Source organism: Carassius carassius, chromosome 2, assembly GCF_963082965.1.
Source record: "Carassius carassius chromosome 2, fCarCar2.1, whole genome shotgun sequence".
NCBI lineage: Eukaryota > Metazoa > Chordata > Actinopteri > Cypriniformes > Cyprinidae > Carassius > Carassius carassius.
In genome coordinates, this window is record NC_081756.1 from 30,332,346 (window position 1) to 30,360,277 (window position 27,932).

General features: G+C 41.8%; 2 protein-coding genes across 4 annotated transcripts in view; one reads left to right on the forward strand and one right to left on the reverse strand.

Moving 5' to 3' along the window:
* LOC132108003 (probable C-mannosyltransferase DPY19L3) overlaps window positions 1-12,988 on the forward strand; it is a 44,277-nt gene extending 31,289 nt beyond the window's left edge. For all 3 annotated transcript variants that reach the window (XM_059514435.1, XM_059514444.1, XM_059514453.1), the window contains exons 18-19: window positions 9,447-9,605; window positions 10,786-12,988. In XM_059514435.1, the coding sequence (XP_059370418.1) occupies window positions 9,447-9,605; window positions 10,786-10,974 (348 nt within the window). In that variant the 3' untranslated portion in view covers window positions 10,975-12,988. The remainder of the gene's footprint in view (window positions 1-9,446; window positions 9,606-10,785) is intronic.
* A 1,447-nt stretch (window positions 12,989-14,435) lies between these two features.
* LOC132108000 (neural-cadherin-like) overlaps window positions 14,436-27,932 on the reverse strand; it is a 273,951-nt gene continuing 260,454 nt past the window's right edge. Inside the window, exons 32-33 of the mRNA XM_059514421.1 lie at window positions 16,499-16,653; window positions 14,436-15,474 (exon numbers count right to left, since the gene is read on the reverse strand). Coding sequence (XP_059370404.1) covers window positions 14,935-15,474; window positions 16,499-16,653 — 695 coding nt within the window. The 3' untranslated portion in view covers window positions 14,436-14,934. The remainder of the gene's footprint in view (window positions 15,475-16,498; window positions 16,654-27,932) is intronic.

A 27,932-nucleotide genomic window follows, 5' to 3' on the forward strand; every position in this document is an offset into this window, starting at 1 on the left:
GAAATAAACTCCACAGCACTGCTGTGATATGTGGCATGGTTTCAGCTGTCACTCTTTTTTATTTCAGTCGGAAAGAAATGTCATGTTTCCTTTGGCTTCACTACAGGACATCTGCCTGTAGCAGAGGTTCATTGCTCGAGTTTGTGAGGCAGAATGTTGAGGTGGTCAGAGTCAGAGAAGATCTCTGTTGATCAGATGAGGGTGTGTGTTCATTCTCTTATTTGTTCATGAGTGTAGAGGAAGATAAAATATGGATCCGAACAGTTGGTGGAAGACCAGACTCCTGTTCTACTGTTCCTGCTTCATTCAGAGAATTGATGAAATTGATCTAACCAGAAAGACCCAAATTACCCATCAACTCAGTACATTAAAGCAGAGGTTCTCTTACGAGAGTTCTCTCGTACTGCGTCTTAGCTAAGACGCTACGGGAAAAGTCTCTTTTCACGAAATACTGAAGCAAAAAATTATCCTTAAATAAGGCTTCGCGCTCTCCATGCCACTTCCCGCCGAAACGGGTGTGGCCTAGCCCTGTAAAGGGAGCTCGAAAAGGCTGACTCACCTGATTTTTCATCTCTTCAGCAAAGCTCACGCATCGTTGGATCACGAGAGGAAGCAAGCGCCGTCAGATAGCATCTCAGCGGGACGAGCCATTTCTGAAGCCGCTGGCCTACGCCGCCTTCCACTGCCATCTGTGTCTCCTGCCTGGGTGAGGATCATGCAGCGCTCGTGCTGACGGCGGCTGCCCTCACTGCGAGCTACTGCCGATGGTGACTCTGAGGACTCGCCTGGCATTCTTCTCTGAGCCTGCATCCCCCGCTGCGCCGCAGCGCCGTAAAAAGCGCCGCTCCCAGCGAATACCGGAACCGCCTCCAGCTCAACCGAGCTCGCCGGTTCTCCCTGCTTCACCGGCCTCCCCTGCATCGCTTCCCGATGGTCAGCGGCCGCTGTCTGCTGCCGCGTCTTCCGAGGAAGTGGATCTCAGGGCCGCGTCGGGGACAAGAGGACACGTGCTCTCTGCTAGCTTCGGGCAGTGAGGGTTGGGCGAGCTCCGGAGATCTCGCGCCTTCTGCTCAGAGGCCCAGCAGACGGGCTGATATCGAGAAGGAGCTGATGCGAGTGCTCACGCTGGCCGCGACGAGCCTCGGCCTCGAGTGGTCTGCACCAGTGCCCCCCTCTCGTTATCTGCTATCTGCTATAAGCTATCTGTCTCGCGGATCTGAGGAGTGCTTCGGATCTCTCCCTCCGCGCTACTAAGTCCGCTGCACAGGCCATGGGACGGGTTATGGCTTCCGCTACTGTGGCTGAGAGACATTTATGGCTAACGCTTTCAGACATGGCAGAGTCTGAGCGCGCTGCATTCCTCGACGCACCGCTGACTCCTGCTGGCCTCTTCGGATCGTCTGTCAATGAGTTTGTTGAGAGATTCGTCGAGGACCAGAAAGCGTCGCAGGCTTTTAAGCACTTCTTGCCAAAGCGCTCCGGTTCTGCAGCGAGTCGCGCTAGACCGGCCCCGCAAAGCTCTCAGTCACGCCCCCCGCCTCCAGCTGCTTCATCGCGACAGCGCCAGCAACGCAGCTCGGGACCTCGTTCTCGCTCTACCAGCCGTCGCCCCACGCCGCGGGAGACACGGCAGAGGATTACGGTGAATCCGGAAGCCCTGAAGTCATCCTAGCACTTCTAGGAAAGCGCCGGTGTACGAGTTCCGCTGTGGCCGAGCTCTCACCCAAGCGCGCCGCTGTTTCAGTTCCAGGAATTGTGACTGTCTCAGCGTTTTCTGCAATGCGCAAGCCTGCACAGTTGCCCGCTTGCCTGCACACAAAAGCCGTTATCACGGCTACCCAGATATTTCCCAAAAAAAGAGTGTAATTTCTGGTGTCCCGGCCACGGCCGATGGTGCTATAAATGTAGTGACGATGCCCACTCCTCAGTGCCCATCTCCACATATAAGCACAGCCCTGCACACAGGGCTCGTGCCCATAAGATCGACTCAGATCGATCGCGCGCACTACATAGTTAACGTGCACACTCCTCAGTGCCCACAAACACTATGTCACACACGGCGCGTGGTTTCTGTAAAAACGAAAGCCGTGCACGTACGCTCTGCCCAGGCAGACAGCAAGTCAAAAGCAGTAAATGTGCACGCTTACAGCCCACAGTTACTCGCAGACATCACGAGTCCTACGGGACCCGCTCAGCCCACCCTCACTCGGTTAAGGACTGTGGCGGGGTCGAGGAAGAGCGATCTGCCCGCTGTGATCAGCGCGCTCCCCGCCTCAAACACCACAGGCATAACACCTATGTTGCAGCACATCGAAGCGCCGCCTTTGCCCAGTCAACAGAGCGCGTTTCGCATCCAACCCTTAGCCATTCATGCAGATGCATGGTCAGGGCTTCCAGGGGTTTCGGATTGGGTGCTAGACATTATAAAGAGAGGCTACTCGCTACAGTTTTTTCGACGCCCTCCGCGCTTTTTAGCACGCGTCGAAACTACGGTCAAGACAGAAGTAGCACACCTACTTCGGGCCGAAATATCAAAACTGTTGAGCAAAGGGGCTGTGGAGCCTGTATCTCAAGCTCAAAGTGAAGGGGGGCTGTACAGCAGATACTTTCTAGTGCCCAAGAAAGACGGGGGTCTCAGGCCCATACTGGATCTAAGACAGCTGAACAAGGCATTGGTGAAACACAGTTTCAGAATGCTTACGACCAGGAAACTCCTCGCGCATATTCGCAGAGGAGACTGGTTCATGTCGATGGATCTGAAGGACGCGTATTTTCAAATACAGATAGCGTCACGTCACAGGCAATACTTGAGATTCGCCTTCGAGGGCCAGACATACCAGTATACAGTCCTGCCGTACGGCTTGTCCACGGCTCCTCGTACATTTACGAGGTGCATGGACGCAGCGCTCGCTCCTCTCAGACTCAGAGGCATGCGAGTGCTGAACTATTTGGACGACTGGCTGATTCTGGCTCAATCACGATCAGAGCTTGTGGAACACGGGGCCATTTTACTCGATCACCTCGAGAAACTCGGTTTCAGTGTCAACTGGACGAAGAGTTCGCTGAACACCAGTCGTACGATACTGTTTTTGGGTATAGCTCTGGACTCACGTTCCATGACGGCGCGGCTGTCACCACAGCGCGCGTTTGGCATTCATGGCGCAGCGAGCTCTCTCCGCTGCGGCGCGACCTTCTCGCTCAGAGAATTTCAGAAGATGCTAGGTCTCATGGCCTCAGCATCTCCAGTTCTTCAGTTGGGCCTGCTCCGCATGCGCCCCCTGCAGTTCTGGCTGAAAGCGTGAGTACCGCGCGGAACGTGGATATCCGGTCGGTTGCGTCTCAGGGTCAATCAGAGCTGTGTTGCAGCCCTGAAACCCTGGACAGCGAACGACTGGTACCAATCAGGTGTAAGCCTGGGGACTTCCTCGACAGTGAAGATGGTGTCGACAGACGCCTCCACTTCGGGATGGGGAGCGCTGCTCGAGGGCAGACCGTCCTTTGGCCTGTGGTCAGAACGGGAAAAGCTCCAAAATATCAACTGTCTGGAAATGCTGGCAGTGGAGAACGCGCTGATGCGTTTTTGTCCCCGAATCAAGGGCCACCACGTCTTAGTCCGTTCGGACAACATGTCTGTGGTGTCCTACATAAATCGCCAGGGCGGTCTCAGGTCCCGAAACCTGTGCAGGTTGGCAGAACGCCTCCTGGTTTGGGCTCAGCGCAACTTGCGCTCGCTGAGAGCAGTGCATGTGCCTGGGCTACAGAATCTGGGTCCAGACAGGCTGTCCAGAAGCAACATTCCCACGGGCGAATGGTCTCTACACCCGCAGACAGTCCAGCTGTTGTGGGAGAGATTTGGCAGGGCGGAAGTGGACCTCTTCGCGCCCCACGAAAACGCTCACTGCCCTGCGTTCTTTTCCAAGATCGAAAGCGCGTTGTCACGGAGGTGGCCGTGCTGCCCGCTCTATGCTTTCCCCCCCGTCTCCCTACTTCCGCAGGTGGTAGAACGGGTGAGGGAAACGAGATGTTCAGTACTGCTTGTAACACCACTTTGGAAGAACCAACCATGGTTTCCAGTAGGGATGTGCACGGATAGTCGAACATTCGAATATTCGTTCTGCTCTAATTATTCGATAAATAAAAATGATATTCAAATTTCGCAAAAAAAAAAAAAAAAGTTCACAATAAAACCTAATTTGGTAACTTTCTGTGATTCTTCACGGCATATTTGAAGGTGTATGCAAGCAAAAAATAATTAATGAATGATTAAGGGGCCATTCACATATAGCGCCTAATAAGGCGTGGAAAAGGCTATGCGCTCCGCTTTCTCCTTCTTTCCAAAGCGCTCGGGCAGAAGCGCTCCTGAGGCGACGCGTTCTCTCCATGAAGACGCGGGAATTTCAGCAAAGGATAAATGGATTTGCAGCACAAAAAAATCACTTTCAGTAGCTCTGCTACTAAATTTATTTCACAATTGCAATTCATATACAGCTATGATCAGCTGTTCCTTCATCTTGGCTGAGCTTTCAACGTTGTTACAGGAAAGGATGAAGCTGAATGTTTAGTTCTTGTCACATGACCTGCGCTGCGCTTGCGGCACTCTGAAAGTTGAGATGTTTTTAACTCGATGCTGTTCGGACGCGCCTGGAAAAAACGGGACCGCGTCGCACCACGTGCGCATCGCGACCGCGTCGCTTCCATTATGAGCGCGCATACTGCGCTCCTACATTGGAAATAACGAACTTGAGCATGCAAAAGACGCAATATGTGAACGCCCCCTAAAAGAACTGCGGTCTTCTAGTACTTCAAATATGCCGTGGAGAATCACAGAAAGTGATCCAAGAAAATTGTTGCAGTATCTCTCAAGCAACGAATAAACACCGCTAACTTGGAGAATGCAGTGAAAACACCTCTTCTCGCGTCTGCCCTAGACCCTCGGCACAATCATCTCAGGTTTCTCGATGAAAACATGAGAGAAGTAAGAAAAAAACATTTTCCTTGATGCGAGTGGTGCGGATGCAGTCGCCACGATGAAGAAGATGCAATGCCCACTCGTCAGAAAAGGCTGAGCCAGTTCTCCAGCGATGATTACACAGAATCCAGCCGAGACGAGTGGGAACAGTTCTTGCTGGAGCCATGTATTCCACCAGATGAGGATCCCATTCAGTGGTGAAACGAAAACACGAAGCGCTTCACAAAACGTATTCGCTTAGCACACTGTTATTTTGAGTCCAGCCAACGTCTGTGTCGTCAGAGCGCGTTTTCTCCACGGCCGGCCTTATTGTTAACAGACTAAGGAGCCGACTTTCCCCCAATCATGTTTACATGCCCGTATTTCTTAACAAGAACATTTGAAACAATAGAAAAAAAACAAAAAAGATTTGCTGACAGTTTAAAAGTTAAGTGTAAGCTACATTCTGTACAATAGCCTAATTTTTGCAGGCTGCTTTACGTTTTTTCTTTGTTCACTTTTTTTTTTTTTTTTGCTTTTAATGTGTACTTTTGTTTGTTTGCACGCATTGTTAAAGGTTTTCAGCTACAAAACACGATGTGTAATGTTCAAGCTTATTGTAAGCTTGTTCAAAATGACGAAAACAAATGTTGCTGAAAAATAACGTCTGACTCATTAAACTTAATTTAAATAAACGAATATTCGAATATTCGTTTTTGTGAGCTCAAATATTCGAATGTGATATTTGTGGAAAACGCCCATCCCTAGTTTCCAGATTTGATGCAGTTAGCAGACACTGCCCCGTGGCCAGTGCCGCTGAGGAGGGATCTCCTCTCGCAGGCCAGGGGATTGATTTGGCACCCTCAACCGGAGTTGTGGTCCCTCCATGTGTGGGCGCTCAACGGTTACCCGCTGATCTATCAGTGGGAGTGCTAAATACCATCGCTCAGGCTAGAGCTCCGTCGACACGACGGCTGTATGACTCGAAGTGGTTGGTGTTCTCCAGCTGGTGCACAGCTCGGGGATGTTCACCCCTTAGTTGTGAGGTGACGGAGGTTCTCTCCTTCCTACAGGAGCTGTTGGATAAGAGCAGAGCCCCCTCCACGCTCAAAGTTTACGTGGCGGCTATCGCAGCGTTTTCTGAGACAATGCTCGGTCAGTCAATAGGAAGGAACGATTTGGTCATCCACTTCCTTAGAGGAGCTAGGAGGCTGAATCCTCCCAGACCTCCGTCAGTCCCTGTATGGGACCTCTCGACGGTTTTGGAGGCCATGAAAGGTTCCCCTTTCGAGCCTATCCGAACGATTAGCCTCAAGCATCTGTCGTTCAAGACAGTGTTCTTGTTGGCTCTCGCTTCAGTGAAGTGTGTGAGTGACCTGCACGCGCTCTCGGTGAGCCCGACGTGCTTGGAGTTTGGGCCTAATGACTCAAGGGTCATACTCAAACCTAGGCACGGTTATGTGCCGAAATCCCTCAACGCGCCGTTTCGGGCTCAGGTTATTTCCCTGTCTGCCCTGTCGGTGTCAGGAGAGGATGGAGACTCGAGTCTTCTTTGCCCCGTTAGGGCTTTAAGAGCTTATGTGTCTCGCTCCGCTGTCTTTAGACAGACTAAACAGCTGTTTGTCTCGTTCAGTGGACGTTCCAAGGGATAGGCTGTTTCGAGACAGAGCCTATCTAGATAGATAGTTGACGCCATAGCGTTAGCTTACGCTTCCAGGGGCCTTCAGTGCCCACTGGGCGTCAGAGCACACTCCACAAGAGTGGCCTCGTCGTGGGCGTGGTCTAGTGGGATCTCCTTATAGGATATATGTATGGCGGCAGGATGGGCCTCGCCGTCTACATTTATCAGGTTCTATAACCTGGAGGTTCCCGCCCTGCAAGCAGGGCTGCTGTCGGTATAGTCGAATCAGGGCCCTGATTGGAACTCTGAGATCGCAAGCGCTATGCGCTGCCGACTGTTATATGGGCAGTATTGCGTAAGACCCGCGTTACCACATTGGTCAGGCCTTGCCTTGACTGTGTGATGTCATATTGCCGCGTCTACGGACGCTGCTAGATATGGGACGGAGGTTCCCCACCTCCTGTTCTGGACTCTCTATGATGTCCCCCTGGTGACTGTGCACTGTAAATCCTGGGCTTTGCTTCCAGGTTTATTGGTGTGTGATCCCTGCGCGCACGGCGCTTCATATGGGGTTCCCGTAGCGTCTTAGCTAAGACGCAGTACGAGAGAACTCTCGTAAGAGAACGTACTCGGTTACTAACGTAACCTCGGTTCTCTCTAGAAGAGGGAACGAGTACTGCGTTCTCTGCCGTGCGTATGATTCACTCTGGTTCGCTTCGACGATGAAATAAATCAGGTGAGTCAGCCTTTTCGAGCTCCCTTTATAGGGCTAGGCCACACCCGTTTCAGCGGGAAGTGGCATGGAGGGCGCGAAGCATCAGCCTGCGCTCGATAGGCTTGTGCAGTTGCCGCAGAGCAGCCAATGAGCTAGCAAGCCGTCTCGCCTATTGCTGTGTGCTGCTGCAAATGCGCTTTACAACAATTCAAAATTAAGGATAATTTTTTGCTTCAGTATTTCGTGAAAAGAGACTTTTCCCGTAGCATCTTAGCTAAGATGCAGTATTCGTTCCCTCTTCTAGAGTGAACCGAGGTTACGTTAGTAACCGAGTACGTTCTCCAACTGTAGATGTGCAGAGAGGTTGCGAGGGTGTGCGAGGACTTTAAAATGAGTCGCTTCTGCGTTTGGGTTTTATCACAGCAAAATATTAATGAATGTACCAGTTCAGTTTGATGTTCACACCGTTTCTGAACATTTACCTTGAACTATAAAGAAGTAACCAATACTATAATCATTTTCTATGTTTATATTTACAGTATTTTAAAAATCAAGTCAAATCAAACTTTTTCCACATTGAAGCAAGGTGAGGCTGAAAGCCATCGAAGCGAAATAAATTGAACGAGCGCAACACACGGCTCGAAAGCATACATTTGAAAGTTCTGTTATAATGCTTCTCTGTGCGGATGTCTCCGGTCTATTAAAACGCGCAACATATTAAAGCGTCTTTGGTACTTCCATGTTTTCTACAAAATGGAAATCGAGGGGTTATGATGTCATTGCAAAATGTATAACATTATTCTAGTGGTTTTTGGATATTTTAATAAAGATACTTTTATAAGTGGCTCCATCATGATCAGGTTTAGTTTTTTTTTTTCGATTCATGTAAGGCCAAAGTGAATATTTATATAGCTATATATAATTTACATCCATACAAAATAATATTTGTATATAAAAAGTATTTATTTACATTGTCATGGAAAATTGTCCATAAATACTTATACATCATATCAGTAAATACATTATGAATTCATCATTCATTTTTACAATATTAACCTATGGCTTATTAGGTTGCCGATTCTTCAGTAATGTTAATTAATTAATTCAGTAATGTTGTTTGGTTGGTTGCCATGGATTTCATCACAGCGTTCTGTTCTCTTCTCTGTATGCAACTGTTACTTGTGAGGAAACGAGTTCGTTGTGACAGTCTGTCAACAACTATGAACAAAAAGGGCACAGAAACCTTAGCACTGAGTTTACAGCTGTCTTTTTGCCACATTGAACCACATATCCATGAGATATACGGAAATGTCAAAGCCTAATCTTAACATCCTCAGTTATTCTGCCATAATTGCTCCATTAATTGAAATACTGTAAATATATGTTCATGGTTTGTGATACTATCTGTGCACTACTTAAATGCCTTCTTTATATGCAGAATTATTTAATAACAAATTTTAATAACTAAGCTGTAAGTTTAAAAAGCAATTTGTGATATTTCTGCTGGGTGACCCTTCCAACAGTGACTTAATTAGCATGTGCCAAACCAGTGACATACGTCCTCCAAACCAGTGGTTATTTATCTACTCAACCCATGGGATCCAAGATGTAGGTGACTTTGTTTCTTCAAAGGAACACAAACTGATATTTTAAACTCACACCGTTGCAGTCTGTCAGTCATATAATGGAAGTGGATGGTAAAAACAGCTTTGAGAGTCATAAAACATACACAGACAAAACCAAATTAAACCCTACACCTCGTGACTATACATTGATGTGTAAAGACACAAAATGATCTGTCTGTAAATATTTGTATATTTTTTTTTACCACGGATTTTCACCGCAATCTGTCCTAAGTGCATTCACGTCTTCTTCAGTCTGTATGTGAGGCGTCGTCGTCTTCTTTTTCTTCTTGCTTTCACAGACTACTACGTGAATTACCGCCACCTATATCTCAAGTGGACCATTGACATGCCCCCAGAAGATTAGTTTTGATAGGATCTCTTCACAAATCATCCCTTCTTAAATTTGTATTTAATTTTTTTTTTTTTTTTTTTTGGACCACCTTGCAGTTTTTTTACTACACAAACAGCCGTTCAGTTCTAAGCTGCAGCGCCTGATATCTAACTTTCTCCCATCTATGCCCTTGTGTTTCCCTGCAGGTATATCAGATCTATGCCCGTCAGTCTGCTGAGGAGGTTCATAAAGTGCTCAGTTCAGTTGGAGCGGATTACATGGTGCTGGAGGACAGCATCTGCTATGAGCGCAGGCACAGCCGTGGCTGTAGGCTGAGGGACCTGCTCGACCTGGCAAACGGACATGTAGGTCAGCATCTCCAGTGCATGCCCACACACACCACACTCGTTCCATTTAAATGAAAGTTTCTCTGCAAGAACCAGAGGCTTTATCAGAGCAGGCTAACAACTTTGCCCTTTACTGAATCCTTCACGTGGCTATAAACAACTATAATTTGAGTTAGATGCTAACTGGTCACATTTTTATTATTTTTGTCTTGGAAATTTCTTGAGGTGTTTTAATTTCTCACATTAAATGTCTGTAACTGTTTTGTGTAAAGTTGATGCTTACATTTTTCATTTTGACAGATCTTCTTGTTCTCACTCACTCACAGCTCAGTTATTAAATACTGTTTCACCCTGTGCGCAATCTAGCTTAAGTGACTTTTTACGCTTGGGTAGCTTGATTGTTCTTTTGTAGTTGATTACAGTTGTGCATAATATCTGACAAAAGCAAAATTTCCAACTTCTAAAGCTGTGGCACTTTGCGTTCATGTCTGCGCAGCACACGTCAGCTTAAAAAAATCATCTCCCCCGCATCCCAGCAAAGAGCTCCAGCTGAAAATAGCTTGTCAGCAGTTGTCATTCATGCGTCTGAGGTGAATGCCATGCCTTTGAAAGATCTCACAGAAGTTTGCCTCACTTGCTCCTCTGATCCGACTTCGAGCAGTGAAACTCATTCACTTGTTTGATGTAGCCCGAATCTTTCCCTCAGTCTGCCTCCAGCAGTTTGAATAAGATACACTCTTGTAACATCTTCTGTGTGCACATGTTATTTAACCTTGATTAGATCTATCTGGTTTAATTAAAGCTTGTTAACTGCAGACAAAATTACTGAAGAAGCAATGTATATGCAGTACTGATGGCCCAGAAAAAGCCATGTGTTGTGTGGGATTTTTTTCCCTCCCAATTTCACTCTGATCTCTCCCATGGGTGACAGTTCTTTCTATCTCTGGGTGCTTAAATGATCTCAGCACCATTTCAAGGACTTCCTGTTAATTTGGGAATATTTCTCAAAGTAAATGTTTAAAAAACCACAGGGCACAATTTTTCTAAGAATTGAAAGATAAAAAAGTGGAATTCTCTTTAAAAGAAGACTTCTGAGACTCTTGTTCATCTGAGAATCTGCCCTGTGTTTTTTACTGTAGAGAAATATCATCTTACAGCACCATTTCAAAACCGATTTGTGTATGTGTTTTTATTACAGATCATGGATGGCCCAGGTGAAAGTGAGCCGGACCTCATCTCGGCATCTCACCCGCGGTTTTGTGAGGCCATTAAGACCGACATGCCTCCGTATTCAACCCTCTTCACACGAGTGTTCAAAAACAAGACATTTAACGTGTACAAACTCAAGAAACTCAAAAAGAAAAACAAAGCTGAGAACAGTCCGTGATGCTCATTCCTCAACAGCAGTCGGCCACCTTCACTGGATGGCTGAACGCCCCATCTGGAATGTTCAGTGAGTGTGTGATAGTAGCAGGTGTGTGTGTGTGTCTGTGTGCATGAGAGAGATCGGATAGATGCCTGATTCAGCCAGAATGCACAAGATGATTCGGTGTGTGTTTGTGTGTGTAAATCTGCTCTGAGTCGGTCTGCTGCAACGGGAGCTCAAGTTTAATGTGGAGAGAGGGCAGGAAAATCTCTTTTGCTCACAGTCTACCACCCCCCTTGCTCTCTCTCTCTCTGATTATCTCTTTCTACACATACCCTTCCACCAAACACATTTAGGCTCTTTTACACATTTGCTACTTGACAAAAAATGTGAGGTTAATACGCAACGACTGCTTTCACAGCCTCATTCCTGTTGCAAAAAAAAAAAAAAAAAAATGAATAGATGAAATAGCAATGGGGAAAATGCTTTGTATTTGGAATTCACACAAGTAGATTGGGATAATTAGAGGCTGTTGTAGTGTTGTCTTGACACCGGCCAAAAGTTTGGCAGATATAAAGTTGGGCCACATCTGCATATAAAAAAAAGAAAAAAAAAAAAAAAAACCCTAAAGAACCAGCCTTACTCATGGGCATAGAGAATGTGCCATAAATACTTGTTGTAAGAATAACTGTCCAATTTACTTTGACCTAGAAATGGTAAATTTCATTAAAAAAAAAAACCTTGTTAATTTTAAATTACATTTTTATTCTCATATTTTAATGTGGTCTCTAACTTTTTGGACAACTGTAGATGTTTTGTGCTTTAATTCTGTAAGTAGGAGGTCATCACTTTGACACTATAGTTGGTTAAAAGGGTTTAGACATTTGACGTTGTGAACAGGGAATTTAAATTTAGTATGATTTAGGATGAATAACAGCTTAAGTATTCTTAAAGGGTTAGTCGTCTCGATACATTTCCTTAATCCTCCGTTGTGAAGTGGTAGTTCAGTAGAAATTCACAGTTTGAGTCTTTTTAAAACGGAGTTAAACATATTGAATGGTCAACAATGTTATGATGCTATTTTTTTCTATCTTAAGCTCTAAAGTAAGAGCCTTTAGTGTATGAAAGTGCCTTTCCATTTTTGGATAAGCTCTGCTGCGCTAATAAGTCATGCATTCAAAAGACTTTCAAATGAGTGGCCTCAAGTGCTACCAAAATTTACCTATATTCGGTCTTTGCTGCTGTTTTTTCTCCCCCAGGATGTTGGATGAATGTCTTTGTGCACAGGTGCATAACCGTTTTAAATAACTTTAAAATGTCTAGAGATAAACATGGGATTTCTTTTTCTGCAAATTCGGTTTGTAGCATGAGGGCTCCTCCATGACATTCTGTGATTTGTATTATAATATGGTGAAACCACTATTGTTACCTTACCTGTCAAGACAATTTACACGTGAACCTTTGCTTCACAAAACGTCTCTGTCACAACACATTGTTCCTCAGGAGATGATCTTTATGGAACTGTGTGTTTCATTGTTGACACTGTTTAACCGTGAGAGTTCTTTGGTACAGTTCACTGCACTAGTTTGCTACTGTGGTAATTCATGCAGATGGATCGCTTCCATTTCTGTCATAAGTGTTGGTTTGTCTTTGGATGTTCAGTGTACATTTGTGTTTTTGAATTAAAGAAGATTTGTATGGTGGATGCTGCATATCTTGGTTACTACAAAAAGATTTCTGTCATTTCAAGTAAAATCACAAAGGCATTTTGATAAATACAGGTCAGAGATTTTAGATTTTATCTCATTTCATGTTATGCATTGTCCCAAACTAATAACAGCTCAGTTTCTGTAGAAAATAGGCCACTTATTCATCAAGAGACTTAAAACCCTGCTGTTTCATTTGAATTTAGCAGTATTTAATATATAATTGAAGCCGTAACAGAAGAACTCCATTTATTTAGAAAAAAAATAAATTCAAAGGATGCAAATACAAGATGTCAAGATACTTTTACCAACTTAAAGAAAGATACATGGGGGAAAAAAAGCTTTAAACAGAATTAGATCCCTTTATATATTTAAAAAAAGCAATTACTTCGGTTTTGATATGCACAAATGAGGTAAAAACATTTTCACAAAATAGAGTACTGTATATATTCACCACACAAATAAACAGGTGGCCTTGGTTTAAAGTCAAAGAGGAATTGGTTCTTAAGATAAGGATTTCTGTGATTCAAAGACAGAGCCCATCATACTTCATTCATGAATACTCTCACCTCACAATGGATCCTCCCCAATCCCCTTACAAGGATGACTCCAAGTGCCAATCCTGTTGTCATCTTTTTAACTCTATGAAATAGCAAGCATTGCACACCCAGCTATATTTCATAGCTTCAGCTTGAAAACCTTTTTATATATATATATATATATATATATATATATATATATATATATATATATATATATATATATATACTCTTGTTGCTGCCTTAGGAAATATTGGCACTTTTTAAGATCTGTAATAAGAGTGATGATTTCTCCCATCGAGTTTCCCATCTCCCCTGATCCTTTGGTTCACAGCATGACAGTGAGCGATCAGTTCACATTAGGATTAGCACTCTGGTGTCTTTTAACGCACTCCTACTCGCTGCACTCTCCTCAGCCAGCCTGTCATGCTCCACATACGGCATTCTCCAGAAAAATATAAATAAATAAATAACCGAAATGATGAAAGCGGGGCAAAAAACATTGCCTTAAAATGCATAAAATACAAGGTTAGCCTTTGAGGCCTCACGGGGGGAGACTTTTAGTTATTCCAAAGCTTGCCTTGCTTTTCCTTCTCCCAATGCAGCCTCACCACATGCGTTCACAAGCCCATTAAACATGTTACATGGGAGGTGCTCAGGGTCTGAAAGCGCTTCCTGAATGCACCTGGTGCTGAGGCCCATTTCATTCACTGCAGTGCTGAATAATGTGATGGAATACAAGGAGTTATTTATAGTAGAACAGGAAATGATGATGCTGACGGGTAAGCTGGTTTGGTTAATAATACAATGTTGTCGGGAGGAGGCAAACTGGACTGTAAGCTCATTCCAGTGTTGAAAGCTCCTTCAGTGAAGCTCGATATCACGTTTGAGTTGATCGCATGGAACAACACACATTTTTCATTTGTCTTAATGGCTATCCTTTAGTTTGGCAGACTCTGATTGCTATCGCTTAGCAAAGCGTGAGAGTCAAGAGAGTTTTCGATAGTTTTCAGCTACAGAAATTTTCCATTTCATGCCAGCCACATTTGTATTCCGGCCGTTCCTTCACTCCTTTTTGGCGAGAAAGAGAGGACATAATTTGTATTCCCAAGGAATGTCTCCTAAAATGCCAAACAATAAGGCTGCTTTCCGTTTCATTTTCCTCAGTGTTTTTCACACATCTTCAGTTTTTATTGGTCTTTTGTTCCCCGCAGACATCCTCTTTCATCCTTGAGTGAATAGAAAAAAAATCAACAGTATCCAAGTATGAAGTTATGATTGATGAACACAAGTGGCCACCCTGACAGTACATGCAGCGAACTGATTTCTGAAAGTGGCCCGTAAAAAGAGGACGACAAACCCCCTTCTAGTCGCATCTGAGCATGGCAGTTAATTTTTTTCCTGTATTACTTTTATTTAAGAACATTTAGACCATACAGACATATAGAACCCTCCACTATTGTCGGTCACAAAGACAACAAATGGTTCCACTAATATCATTGTCATCCGCAAGTCACCATAATAAAGTTCTGGTTTTAAAAATTGTCATGACCACAGCTTGCTGTTTCCTGGATTAACACTTCCCATTTGCTGCTCATTGAGAGTCCCAAATGTCACTCGCCAGATAAAGCCAATGTGTAGGAATTTTAGGCATTATAAAAATCCCTCTGGTTTTCAGACAAGTCTTTAGTGGTCTCCCTCCTCTCCTCGCACTGCAGGAACTTCCTGGCAGTACTTTAGAGGTCGCTGCCCTCGGCCCGCTCATAGAGGGCTTTCAGCTTCTCAAAGCGCGGCCCCCACTCTTTCAAACACTCGTGACCTGCCGCCGTTCCCTCTTCCAGCCCAACGGAGCTGAAGGAACTCAGTGACCCGGCTAGCGAGCCGCCCCCCTCCGTGGAGAAGACCTGCAGGGAGTCGAAGGGTGCCGTCTCCGGATGCTGGTCGGCATCACGGATAATTTCACATAGGTAGCGTGCCAGGTCCTGGCTGGAGAACGACAAGCTTTTGCGGGCCAGCTGGGCCGCTCGGCTGGGATTTGCAGTCTGGCCTTGAGCTGGAGAGCGGCAGGGGGGTACATCCCTACGAATGGTGGCGGAGACTGAGGAGGTGGTGGTGGTGGCTGTACCCACTCTGGAGAGGGGGTCAGCTTGGCAAAAGTGTTGCTGTTTCTGCTGGGAGGGAGGGTGGTGGTGAATGGCTAGCGATCGGCTGTACTGCACCGACTGGGCCGGGCTGGGCTGCAGGGACTTCTGGAGCTCTGCCATGTCATAGGCATTCTGAAGGAGAGCGAGAGAGGTGGAAATTAGATGCATAAAACGCTGAACCATAACAAGATCATTAGAGTTACATAATGTGCCATTACATTTAGGAACTGGTGTAATATTAACAACATCTGTCACAAAAAACTGCTACAACTAATAAGCTCACTGACAAAATAAGCTGCTTGTCTGTACTTCTTCATCGTAATTTATTATCCCCCAAACTGTTAATGGCATTAATCCGGATTCGAGCTGCTAACACTGCATTCAGATGAACACCTTTGTGTGCATCTTCCCGCGTCTGAGAGGAAGAATCCTGACAGACGCAGTGATGAGCACAGCCCGACATTACACACTTAGTCAACAAAACAAGACACCTGTCCCTTTCTCCCATTGAGCATCATCATTAATCCCATTCCACCGAGAATGATTTCTTTTGTTATGTAGCAGTGCAGGTCTCGGGGGAGGAAGAAAAACATATAATGTCCCTTAAGGGAAAAATAGATGAAGAGGAGGAGGAGGAGGAGAAGAGACAGAGAGGGAGGCGTGGGTGACACAGGTGTGGGCGTAATTGATTACATGATGAGGGAGACATGTGAGGCCTCTTCAGATGGAGAGGATCAGAGCAACACTATGCATCTGATAATCATGTAACAGGATTTTACACAATGCAGATATGAGTATATAAGATCCTGCAACATATCTACACCCACATACTTATGAGGAGCAGGCAGTTACATCAAACACCTCAAACCTCTTGTTTGGTGGGTTTCTGGAAATAAAAAGGCAAATTTCGAACAAAACAAGATGTCACGCTTTCTCTCAGCACTTGTCATCAGCATCCGAGCTCATTTTTAAATGTTGGAGTTTTCATAGAGACAAACTGACATGGGTGCCTTTCTGGGATGGGGCGTCATGACAACCTGTGCAAGTTGTCATAGTAACTTTGAGCACTCACTTGTCCTCCTGTGTTGGAAGCAGGTGTCAAAATTATCTGACCTGTGAACTGAAATCAATTTTGAAACAGAAGTCATGCACTCACCTGATCCTCCTCCCCTCCGCCCTCCTCGTCATAGTTGAGCACGTTTTCTCGGATGTCTTCCCATCCATCATGGTGTGCAGACACGTGATACACCCGCTCCTTCAGCCCCTTATAGCTCCGCCAGCGTGTGTACAGGAAAATCCCCAACAGCAGCACTGCAAAGTCAGAGAAAGAGGTTGAGAATTACCTTAAGATCTGATCGAGGATCACTTTAACCTATTACAATTTGCAACAATTACCCTGTTCCCAGATCAGGGTTAACTACTTTTAGGCAAGCTGGGCTGTGAAAGCACATCGCCTGGAGCATCCCTCGTCCCAGGTCGTGCTTCTCTGGCACTAAGGTGACTTGATGTCCACTTGATGACTTTGTAGAGATGGCTTTGATTTGCCACAGACACTTTATTTCAGTGAGCACAGAGGCTTGTGTCAAGTACAGCTTGCTGGATCAATCCGGCACCACTCTGACCTTTAGAGTATATTATCTTGCTATCGAATGCCCAGTACACGTCAAATCTGCTAAAAATCTATTCTCTCTCTCTCTCTCCTTGATTCAGAGATCTTCTCCATTTACCTTCTACCTTTTTTTCTACCTACCTTTTGTGTGTTTCATCTCTCTCACACTCTTTCAATCTTCAGATCTTTTGTGCTTTTCTCTTTTCCTTCATTCTATTGCTTCCACTCCATTACCTTAACAGGGATTATATGAGTCTTTGACCCTGTAAATAATAATTTTAGACTTTCATGTCGCAAAGACGTGAGAACCTAACACACGGTGAAGGGACCATAAAGAGGCAGAGGAAAGCAATGTGTCCGTGAGAAGGTTTCATAATGGCCGTGTCAGAGCTTGATAACTGCTTTTGGATTAATCTAAAGGATTTGTGCACTTGACAGAAAGCTTTGCAGCACAATTCCAGACCAATACCTCTTAACAGACTGAAAATCACACTCTCTGGGCCCTATATTACACCTGGAGCAATGCGACGGAAGGCGCAGCGCAAGTGTGTTTGCTAATTTCAGTCTGGCGTCATTCGCATTTTCCCATCCAGCGCCACGTCGTTTAATTAGCAAATGCATTTGCGCTCATTTTTGCGTCCATGGAAGTGCTGTTCTAAAAAATAGGTGTGTTCAGGCACATTGCTGGCACAATGCCGTTTTAACCCTAAATCAGGCAACGTGACCCACGAGTCACATAGTTTTTATTGTCTTTTTTGGGGCATAAGAACATTTTTTTTTTTGTTAAATCCTTTTATCATTTATCAATGCCTGGTCTGACTCAAGTATGCTGGTCACATGATTTGCTACAAGTTTTCAGTGGTATATTAGTCAGCCTGATATAAATCCAACATGGCTGCCAGTGGTGGAGATCATTCAGATTTTAAGGTAGTTAATTAAATATATTAAACTTACTTTTCTTTTGGAAAAAAAATTATATTACTGCTAACATTAATTCTGAACATTGTCTTAGGGTGCTGAAGAAAAAAAAAATAGACATATGTTGTTATTTAGGACGTTTTGAAATGTATGTGACTCCTGAGTCACGTTGCCTGTTTAGGGTATAAAAAAGAGAGTATTGAGTATTTTGAGAATATACGTAACATTACACTAAATTTAAATGGTTGTAATTTAAGAATGTTTTGGAATATAGACATAAGTTTGGTCTTGTTTTAAAAAAAAAAAGTAACTTCAAAAAATGATTACATTTACTGTAAAAGTATTTTATATAAAATATATATTTTACAAAATAATTTTTACTCTAAAATTACTATCAAATCAAAGTCATATGTCTAACCAATTTGTGTTCTAAATTTTAATTTGATATCACAAAATGTAACTTCCCATGAGATTTTTAGGCGTTGTACCAAAAATAGCCACTGGGTGTTTTTTTTATGCATTCCCCTGTATCCAATTTATACATTTCAGTCTCAATATCAAAAAACAGTTGGCAGATGGGACCGTAAGACTCTTTCTGATGATATGTGTTTTGTCAAGATTGGAAAAGTTTTTTTTTTTTTTTATAAAGTAGTTCAAATAAATTGTGTAATACAAAACCTGACACCACCCACTAGGTGAGGAGCTTGGTAAAAGAAATTAACCCCATAACTGTCACTGTCCCACCTGTGGGACGCTTGGCACTCTTTTTTGTTGTTGTTTTTTCTCTGTTGTCTTTTACTAAATCTTTTAGTAATCATCATAATTCATATATCATTTAAAAGCTTAGAAGCCCAAGATTCATCCTGTGAAAACCATTTTGGAATCGGACATTGCTTTACCATGGAAATGGTACTTTAAAATCTAATGGCGGTCACCTCCCCCTTAGTGGGCAGGGTCAAGAGTCATAAAACATTATGCATTACGGTCTTCTAGAACCAAAACTTTTTATAATCTTGGCAACAAACATATCATTGGAAAGTTCTGAGTCTCAGGATTTCATATTTGGTGGTTATTTTGAGATAGAAGTGAAATTCACAGAGAAATCTAGAGAAAAAATCATTAAGCAAAAAAGTTTTGATGACTCCCAGTGGATGTGTGTGGTATGACGCCCTAAATAAAATCTCACATGAACCTCAATTTTTTTCATATCAACTTCAAATTTGTAACATAACTTATTTAGACTTATTTAAGGCTTTAATTTTATACCAATTTTAGAGTAAAACCTTTTATGTAAAATATTTATAAAAAAATAAAATATAATAAAATTAATATAGCGCATATTATTTACAGAACATTTAAACTTCTATAACTTTTTGATATTTCAATTTCTTGAAAAAAATCCACCAGAATCTGCTAATTTTCTTCTTTAAAAAGAGACCAACTTTAGGTTTATATTCCAAAGTGTTCATAAATTACAGCAATTTAAGTTTGGATAGTGCACTTTAATTCCTATTTAAAAAAATGGGGGGTAACAGAGTACCATTTTTATGGTAAAGCAAGGTCCGATTTCAAAATGGTTTTCACAGGCTGAATCTTGAGTTCGTAAGCGTTTGAATGATATATAATTTGTCAACATTACATCAGGAAAAGTATAGGATATAATTGTTTTAAACATGAAGTGGCATGACATGGTCCTTTTTTTATACCCTAATCAGGCAACGTGACCTGGGAGTCACAACTCATAAAATCCAAAATATATCAAATATTTCAAAAATTATTTTGGATATGTTTTACTTAAGCTCAGATGATGTAAAAAATGACATGAAAATATTTTTTGCTTATCATTTTCCACTCTTGCCTGTTTAAGGGTTAAGGAGCTGAAGATAGACTGCGCCATAGACCAGCTCAAACCTGGTCTAAAGTCTGGTGCAATGTTTTTTCTTTGTTATTTAAAGAGTGTACACCCTGCTTATTAAACACGGACACACAGCAGCACACAAACATGACAAATGTCATAATGGACATTCATTGCATGTATCAGAGAAGCTCCGTTGCATCTCGGAGACGATTTCTGTCTTTGCGCTTGCCAAATTCCGTCGTGTAAATAGCAAATCCGTCATGGCACGAGCGCAACTGGCTCTTAAAGGGAATGGAAGAAGAGACTGTGATTGGTTTATTGCTCGTTACACCCAAAAAACACTTTACTCATTAAGAGAATAGGGACAACCCGTTTAGACCATGCGGCCAGGCGCCAACCGCTTTTCTGTCGTTAAAACCCCACTCTCTGGGGTGGTGTTAGCGCAGTGGATAAGACGCATGCCTGTGGTGTGGGAGACCCGGGTTCGAATCCACTGTGAACCGCCAGTGTGTCCCTGAGCAAGACACTTAACCCCTAGTTGCTCCAGAGGCGTGCGACCTCTGACATATATAGCAATTGTAAGTCGCTTTGGATAAAAGCGTCAGCTAAATGAATAACTGTAAATGTAAATGTAAAATAGCAAAAGTGGATTTGGACACGCCCTGAGTGCACCTGCGCCGTGCGCTTTAGACTTTGCATTTAGATCGTTAAAATAGGGCCCACAATCTCAATAGTCGGCAGGTACCATGCAACACACAACTGCACATCAAATATCGGCCCTTTTTAATGATTTGTCACCACCAAAGAAAGGCAAATGCTTGAAGCAAAAAAAACGTTTTTAGTTTGGCTTTGTCCTCAAATCAGTGCAATGAACAGAGTTAAGATTTCAATTGAGAGTCTTCTTAATCAAATGCACCCTTTCTCAAAGTAGGAACTGTTTGGTGAAATGTGTCATTTGCAAACAGAAAAAAAAAGTCTTGGTGAAGGAAGACTATTCTGTTCTGACATATGGCATGTGTTGTTGCATAGTTCTGGTGTGTTTAATCAAACTTTATAGGAGACGATGACAAGAGTGTAGAAAGCCATACGCAGTGGGTCTATGAAACTTAGATCATATGGAGTTTTATTAACTAAGTTCGGGAGGAGCACGATCAGATAAGCATCCAATTTGGCACAGGTGCATCTCGTTTAGCTAATCATCTTAACTAGCACACAAGCGTACATATATCCAGTCTTCCTACCTCCTGTCCCGTGACAGTTTTTCGGCATGGACATTTTGTCAGCATTTGGTTCGCTCTGTCTGTCATCTTATCACAGACCCAATTTTCCCTTCCGACAAAGAGATCTATACCGGGGATTTTTCAGATCTGCCGCTTTTTTGCTGTGACATGTAGTACTTTGATTCTATACCAACATTACGTCATGTTTCTGTTCAAAGTGTTAGCAGAGCAAGTGAGCTCTCGTATTATTGATACGGAAGCAGTTTAGTTCATAGCATGGATGTAAATGGTGAGATTTATGAGAGAAAATTGCCAAATGGCCAATACAACGTTGTACCGTGAGGATGTGTTGCAAATGTTGTTCGCCGATTCTGACTCTGAAGGGGAATATTTGCCTTTTGGAAATGACGATCGGCCGTCTAATGATCGCATGTCTAGCGGTACTTCTTTGCAGTACAATGGTGCCTCCGAGTGTTCACGAAGCACAAACAAACGATCATTTCGACCCTTTGCCCAACAGGGATGCGGGTGGCAGGGGTGAACGTGTTCATAGTGTCCATAGGAGAGCTGTTGCTGACCGCGCACGCTCAAAGGGCCGCTGGCAGACAGTATAGGTAAAGTCAGTGTGGAGCAGGTATGCTCTGCGCTGAGCCATGCAATGAGAGGTACCATAGTCTCAAGAACTATAAACTGTCACCTAGATACCTCATTGGGCAGATAGCTGGTCAACTGATCAAAAAATAGGCACATGGATTTTACTATGGCACAGTAATATAGTAATAATTTGCAACTTTTTCCCGGAAACCAAACAAACAAAAAAACCTTGCAAATAAGTTCAAACATCCATTCAATATGTATTATTTCCTGATTATTACTGATGAACTGATTAAAAAAAAGTAGGCTAGTGTTCACATGCATTTTGCTACTATATAGTGTAGTAATATAGTAATAATTTACTACTTTCTCCTGTTTTATTGCTGGCTTCCTCTTTTCTGATCATTTGGAATGAGGATAAAAAAGACACACACTCAAAAAAACATACAAATAAGTTGAAACATCAATTCAATATCTAATATTTCCTGAATATTATTAAATTTGAGATGGCCGCCCTTGGTGACATCATAATATGCAAATTAGAGGAGTATATTTACACCCCACATAAACTGTCTATCATGACCAACATTTTTCTAATTGACAATAGATCTCTATCTTTAAGCCCTTTCAAGCCACAAGCCACAATCTTGATGTCAAAATACAGCATTTTTTTCCAAAAAACCCTGGCGCCTAAAGGGTTAACAAAGTGTAAAATGTTACAAAAAATACACTGAAATATGTTTAAATCTTAAAAGTTTAAGAGTCTTGCAAGACCCTTATTAAATTGTCAGACTGTCCAGGCACTGTATGAGAAAAAATGCTGAAATGTATATAATTTTATCCCTTATTCATTGCCAAATGTGACTCATTTAATCGCCATTTCGGTCTAAAAATGGTCATCTTCATTAATATGCCTTAAAGATGACGCTGTGCTCTCTCGCACTCTATTTTTGTCTCTCCAGCAGTGACTTTTCAGTGATATTTGAATGCATCTTGTGTGGTTAATATTGAGTGAGAAGCTTTTTCATCTGATTCCAGACAAGCCTTCTATCTCCTCACTGCCTGCTTCATCGAACACATGACCATGAACAATCTGACCCCTCTGACTCCTCCCAGGACACTCAAGACCAGCCCAGCATCCTAATCTCCACAGTGGAGACAAAAAACACTGCAAAACTGGAAGACATTCAGAAGACTCTCTTCTGTTTCTACTATGTAATAAACCCATGCCTCAATGTGAAACAAAACTCAGAAAAACTTTAACCACCTGTAACCAATGGAGAAATGTTTTTCTCTTCAAGCACTTCACATAGAGCAACAGAGTGAACAGAGCTGTTTAAATATCAATCAAGGTTTCTGATAATCACTGGAACAGTACAGATTAATGACGATTTCTCATGGTCATTACATTTATTGTGTTTCTCAAGGAAAACGCCATAAATCAATGCCTGGGCAAAGCATAAATGAAACACATTGTTCATCTATTTAATACAGTATACGTGATTATTAGTTTAATAGCATTGACACTTTTTGAAAGAAGCCCTGCATTTAATCTTCCATACAGAAAAACACAAAGGATGAGAAAGCAATAAAGGCAGGAGGCAGAGAAGAAAAGATAAATCAGTGGGCAATAAAAATGAGTTACACAAGGCCTTAGACAGGATTCTGCTTTGTCCATCTCTGTTCTCATTTGAATGGTGTCCTTTAACCTTTTATTTTTTACTTACTATCTTTACCACAATTTGGTGGTTATTAATTAACTAATCAGATAACTATCCATTCATGAAAAGACCATGTGTAAATGTCCTCCAAGATGCATTCAAGAAGAGTATTTCAATCACTCAAACCGCAGGAGTCTTGCCCAAGTTTAAATGTCCCGTTTTTCGTGCTTTTTTTTGAAGCTTTGATTGTGTTTACAGTGTGCAATATAATATGTGTTTATGTTTCGCGTGTAAAAAAACACAATATTTTTCACACAATTCACCTATCTGTATACCGCTGTTTTCACTGACATAAACAACGCCTTCTCCAGACAAAGAAGGAACTGCTCCATCTTTCAGGAATAATTTTTGTGCAAATCTGGCATTAAACTGATTCAGATTGAGAAAGCTGTCCTCAGCAAGCTCTCCTCAGCAAAATGTGCTGCACATAGTTTTACATGTGGATTATAATTTTCGGGAACCGAGTTAAACATAAATTGTAACCATTAATCTCCAAGTACAGCGTCCCTGGGAAGGCCAAACAAAGGTGATTGTTGGCGACAAACACAAAAGCAGCTCTTCCTCTTCTCCGTCGGAGCACAACAAGACCACGCCCCCCGTTTGTGTATTCATGTGGGCAAAGGTTAGTCAAAAACTGTTTTAGTGACGTCATTAATACAGGAACTAGAGGGATGTAGTCCAAACTGGTCGTTTTTTAGGCGAATTCTGTTAAATAAAATATCTCGCTTGGCTTTGAGCTTTAGCATTTTACAGAGATTATTTATACTCTAACAACAACATTACACACTAACTAAAGTTTAAAACATGGGATCACGAAGAACGGGACCTTTAAATGCATCTGATCGCTTAGACCACATATGAAAACTTTACCCCTACTTTTTTTGTTGTTTTTTGTTTCATTACGCTCTTTATTGCATACACTTTGCAGCTATTTTTCTTACATTAACATATTACAGATTGAAACCACATTAGATAATCCGCATACAAGTAATTTGTAATACAAAGATTGTGCTAAATATAATAATTATCCGACACTTTGAAAAAGTGGTTGTAAATTTTCGGTCATGCTCTTTTTTTTTAATCAGTAAAAGAAAATCAATCAATGTGTAATGCTTAGTATTTTAAAGTGACAGTCTTACTATCTGGTTTCCTCATTTAATAAACAATATCCCATCTATTCTTTTTTAAATGTTTTCATCTGATAACACCTCATACACATTGGTATATCCAGATTGGGATCCAAATATGAAACAGTTTACAAATCCATGCCAAGTGATGAGGTCTGTCTACCGTCTGGACATTTGATTTTCTACTTAGAGTAATGAGAAATGGTTTGATTTTCGATTTTTTTATTTTTATTTTCTCCCGCAAAAATAAAAATAAAATAAAAAAATAAGCTAGATGTTTCACATTTTGGGTAAAATATTTTATTATGCTTTAATGTTTGTATTTGAATGTGTGTGTGGCCTTGAAACGACCCTTTTGTCCCAATCTTCTAAACTACACCGGGGCAGGTCTAGGATTTCATCCTCAGGAGGGCTTAGCCCTCAGAGAGACCATTAGATACAAAGATAGAAATTACCTAAATATACTTAACAGTGCTTGTAAAAAAACCTGTTACTATATGAGGTAAATATAAATAAATACCCAATAAAACTACAGAAGTTACTTAGTGAATAACTCAGTGAGTTATTCTCTACAGTTTTTGTTTGTTTGTTTTTTTTTTTATTAACATTAGTAACATAAGAAATGTTCCATTATATTGACACACATCCAATATTTTCTTAACTGTTTACGATTACTTAAGATGTTACAGACTAAGTTTACTTGCATACTTGTAAAGACAGACATTCTGACATTTTGTGTGGTCAGTCATATTTTGATTTGAAACCCCATAACATTTTCCTGAGAGGTTGACTTAAGGCAAATTTAAAAAAAAAAAATGTCAGCTTTAAATGATAATTACAAAATATTGCCATATTTCTATAAGAGTGTCACTAACTTAATATCTCTGAAAAGCCCTGAATGGGCTCTGTACAGGACATCCAGACTTAAAAAATTCACTCAAATATAATTTCCTCATATGATGATGCGGCACTTACGAGATTAAATAAATAAATATATAAATAAATCAGCATTTTTATGGCTGCTGCATGTTATTGACAAAACAGTAATAACTTTATTTATAACAAGTATAATGTCATTTGACTTTGATGTGATCTAAAACAAAATGGAATAAAATATTTATATTTTAGCCTACTTATTTTATTCTATGCCTATTTAAACCTCACAACGTGTTTTCATTCGCTATTACAAACAATAGAACTGATTTTGATAACAGTTTGTGTTTCATGGGAAAAAACCCAGACCCACACAAAACAACTAATAATATTTTAATAAATCTTTACTATTTTGAACGCCATGATAATTTGTCTACTGCAATGTCTTAGGGCCCAATAACTGGCTATGCTTTGGAATTATGAACTGAAGCAAGATCATATTAATGCCTTTAGAGTTGCTATTCTAGATCATTTAAAGTCCTGCATAGATTCAGTTTTCCAACTTGGCTATGGTTTGGTAAAGCCCAAGTGGTGATATGAGTACAAGTTTAAGTAACTAAGTAAGAATGAATGATTTTCTCATCTGAAATTATATTCTCTACCGAATCAAGCCGTGTGTCACATCGCATTCTTCTTCTGAGGTGGTTTGCTCCTCTGCCTTATTCCTTGGATGATTATATGAATATGCTGTGATGCGTGTGGCTGTGACAGAAAAGACTGGACTTTGTGTTGGTTTCATATGAATTACATAAACAGAAAATGCTTGTTTTTGATTTAAAATATTTAATTTAAAAGTAAACATTTCAAGCTTTCCATTGACATGTTTCTTATGTCTGTGAGGCAAGTATTTGCAGTTTTGGTAAATTTTTGTGATGTGTTCCAGAAAGTAGTTCACGGAGACCCTGTTTGTTTTCATTTTACAAAAGGATTTTGTTATTGTGGGTGTCTTACTCATATGACTAAAAACGACGGAGTAGAAGCTTTTTGTGCTGTTGTCGGAACTGTGCCGGCACCTCCGCCAAGCGCAGAAGTGCAGTAGCCTACTTGTGGCCAGCCAGGTGGCTTGGGTCTCATAATTAGCTTGTGCTTGTCCGCTCTCATTATGGGCATGCCGGGGCTGGGCTCACAGAGCAGCTTAGTTCACACACACACACACGCACAGAGAGAGAGCACACAGTTTTGCAGCTCACCACTACTTGGCCTTAAATGCCCTGAAGCCTCAACAGAAGATCAAATAAAAATCCAGCATGTTTACACTGATTTGACCTGACTTGACCGATTTGTCAACATTATGGACCAGCAGTCCTCAAAATGACAGAAAAACCAGAAAAACTCAGCTAAACATATTGAGAAGCCAACCATCCCCAAGAAAAAAGAAGAAGACGACGACTTAAAGGGGTCATCGGATGCCCATTTTCCACAAGTTGATATGATTTTTCGATTGGCTTATCTGATTCGCTTGATTACTAGTGGTCGACCGATATATCGTCATGATATTTGCCATTTTTCAAATATCGGCATCGGCAGGCCGACAAGTTTTTCCGCTTGGCCGATGTGTTCATTTTATTTTGACGGTGCACCAGACTTTTATTTTGACACAGTGCTCACACTCACACTGTCATCGTTAACAGTTCTGTCTAATACGGACAGAAGTCTGTCTAATAATCAGATAGAACGGTTAAACAAAGGAATTCATGAATACTGAAAGTATTATAATGATTGCTTTTTTATATTAGGCCTATTAGTAATAGAAAGACAAACATTATAATACTTTCTCATTTGCCTTTAGCATTAAGCAAATATGCATTTATATAATTTAAACAAATCTTTGAATGACTAATGAACATTTAATTTCAAAAACCTTGCAAACTTAGTCGAATCCAGCTGTGAAATCTTGTGAAGTGTGTATGTGTATCCAGCATAATTGAGTGTTCTCTGTGTGACGGTCTGTCCTTGTGAATTGAATGCTTTAAGCTTTAAACTCGTGATTTCAAATTATGCTGCGCTTTATGATGGTTACCCTGGCCTTATTTGAAAAATATTATTCCCAGTGCACACAAACTTCCCAGAATACTGAGTGCCCTGTTGGTTAGTGTTTACTTTCTTTTTAATTATATTTGTATTAAATATTTATTTATTTGTGAAAAAAACTGTCATCTAAAATATATGCATGTTTCTTTTACTTTTTATTCCATTGTCAAATGATTTCAAACGTCTTAAATATGATTAATAATAATTAAAAGAATCATATCAGCTTTATATCGGCTATCGTCCCCCCCTGCTTTTCAAAATATCGGCATTGGCATCGGCTGTCAAAAAACACATATCATTCAACCACTATTGATTACCTGTGGGATTAGGGTGATCGGAGAAAAAGCATAAAGGAGAAGGTTGGGCCAGTCGCAAGCCAACGCATCCCTGTCCTTTGGAAAGTAAACTATGAGATTTGCTTTCTGGGTCTAAGAGGTCGACCTCTGCCTTGCTGAAGATCTCTCCGATTCTCTGAACCATATGTGGGTGGAGCATCCTCTCCTCTGAGAGGATATTGCTCAGAGAATGTATGTCCGAGCAGACTAACACGTGGTGTACCCTTAGGTCTGGCAGAAAAGT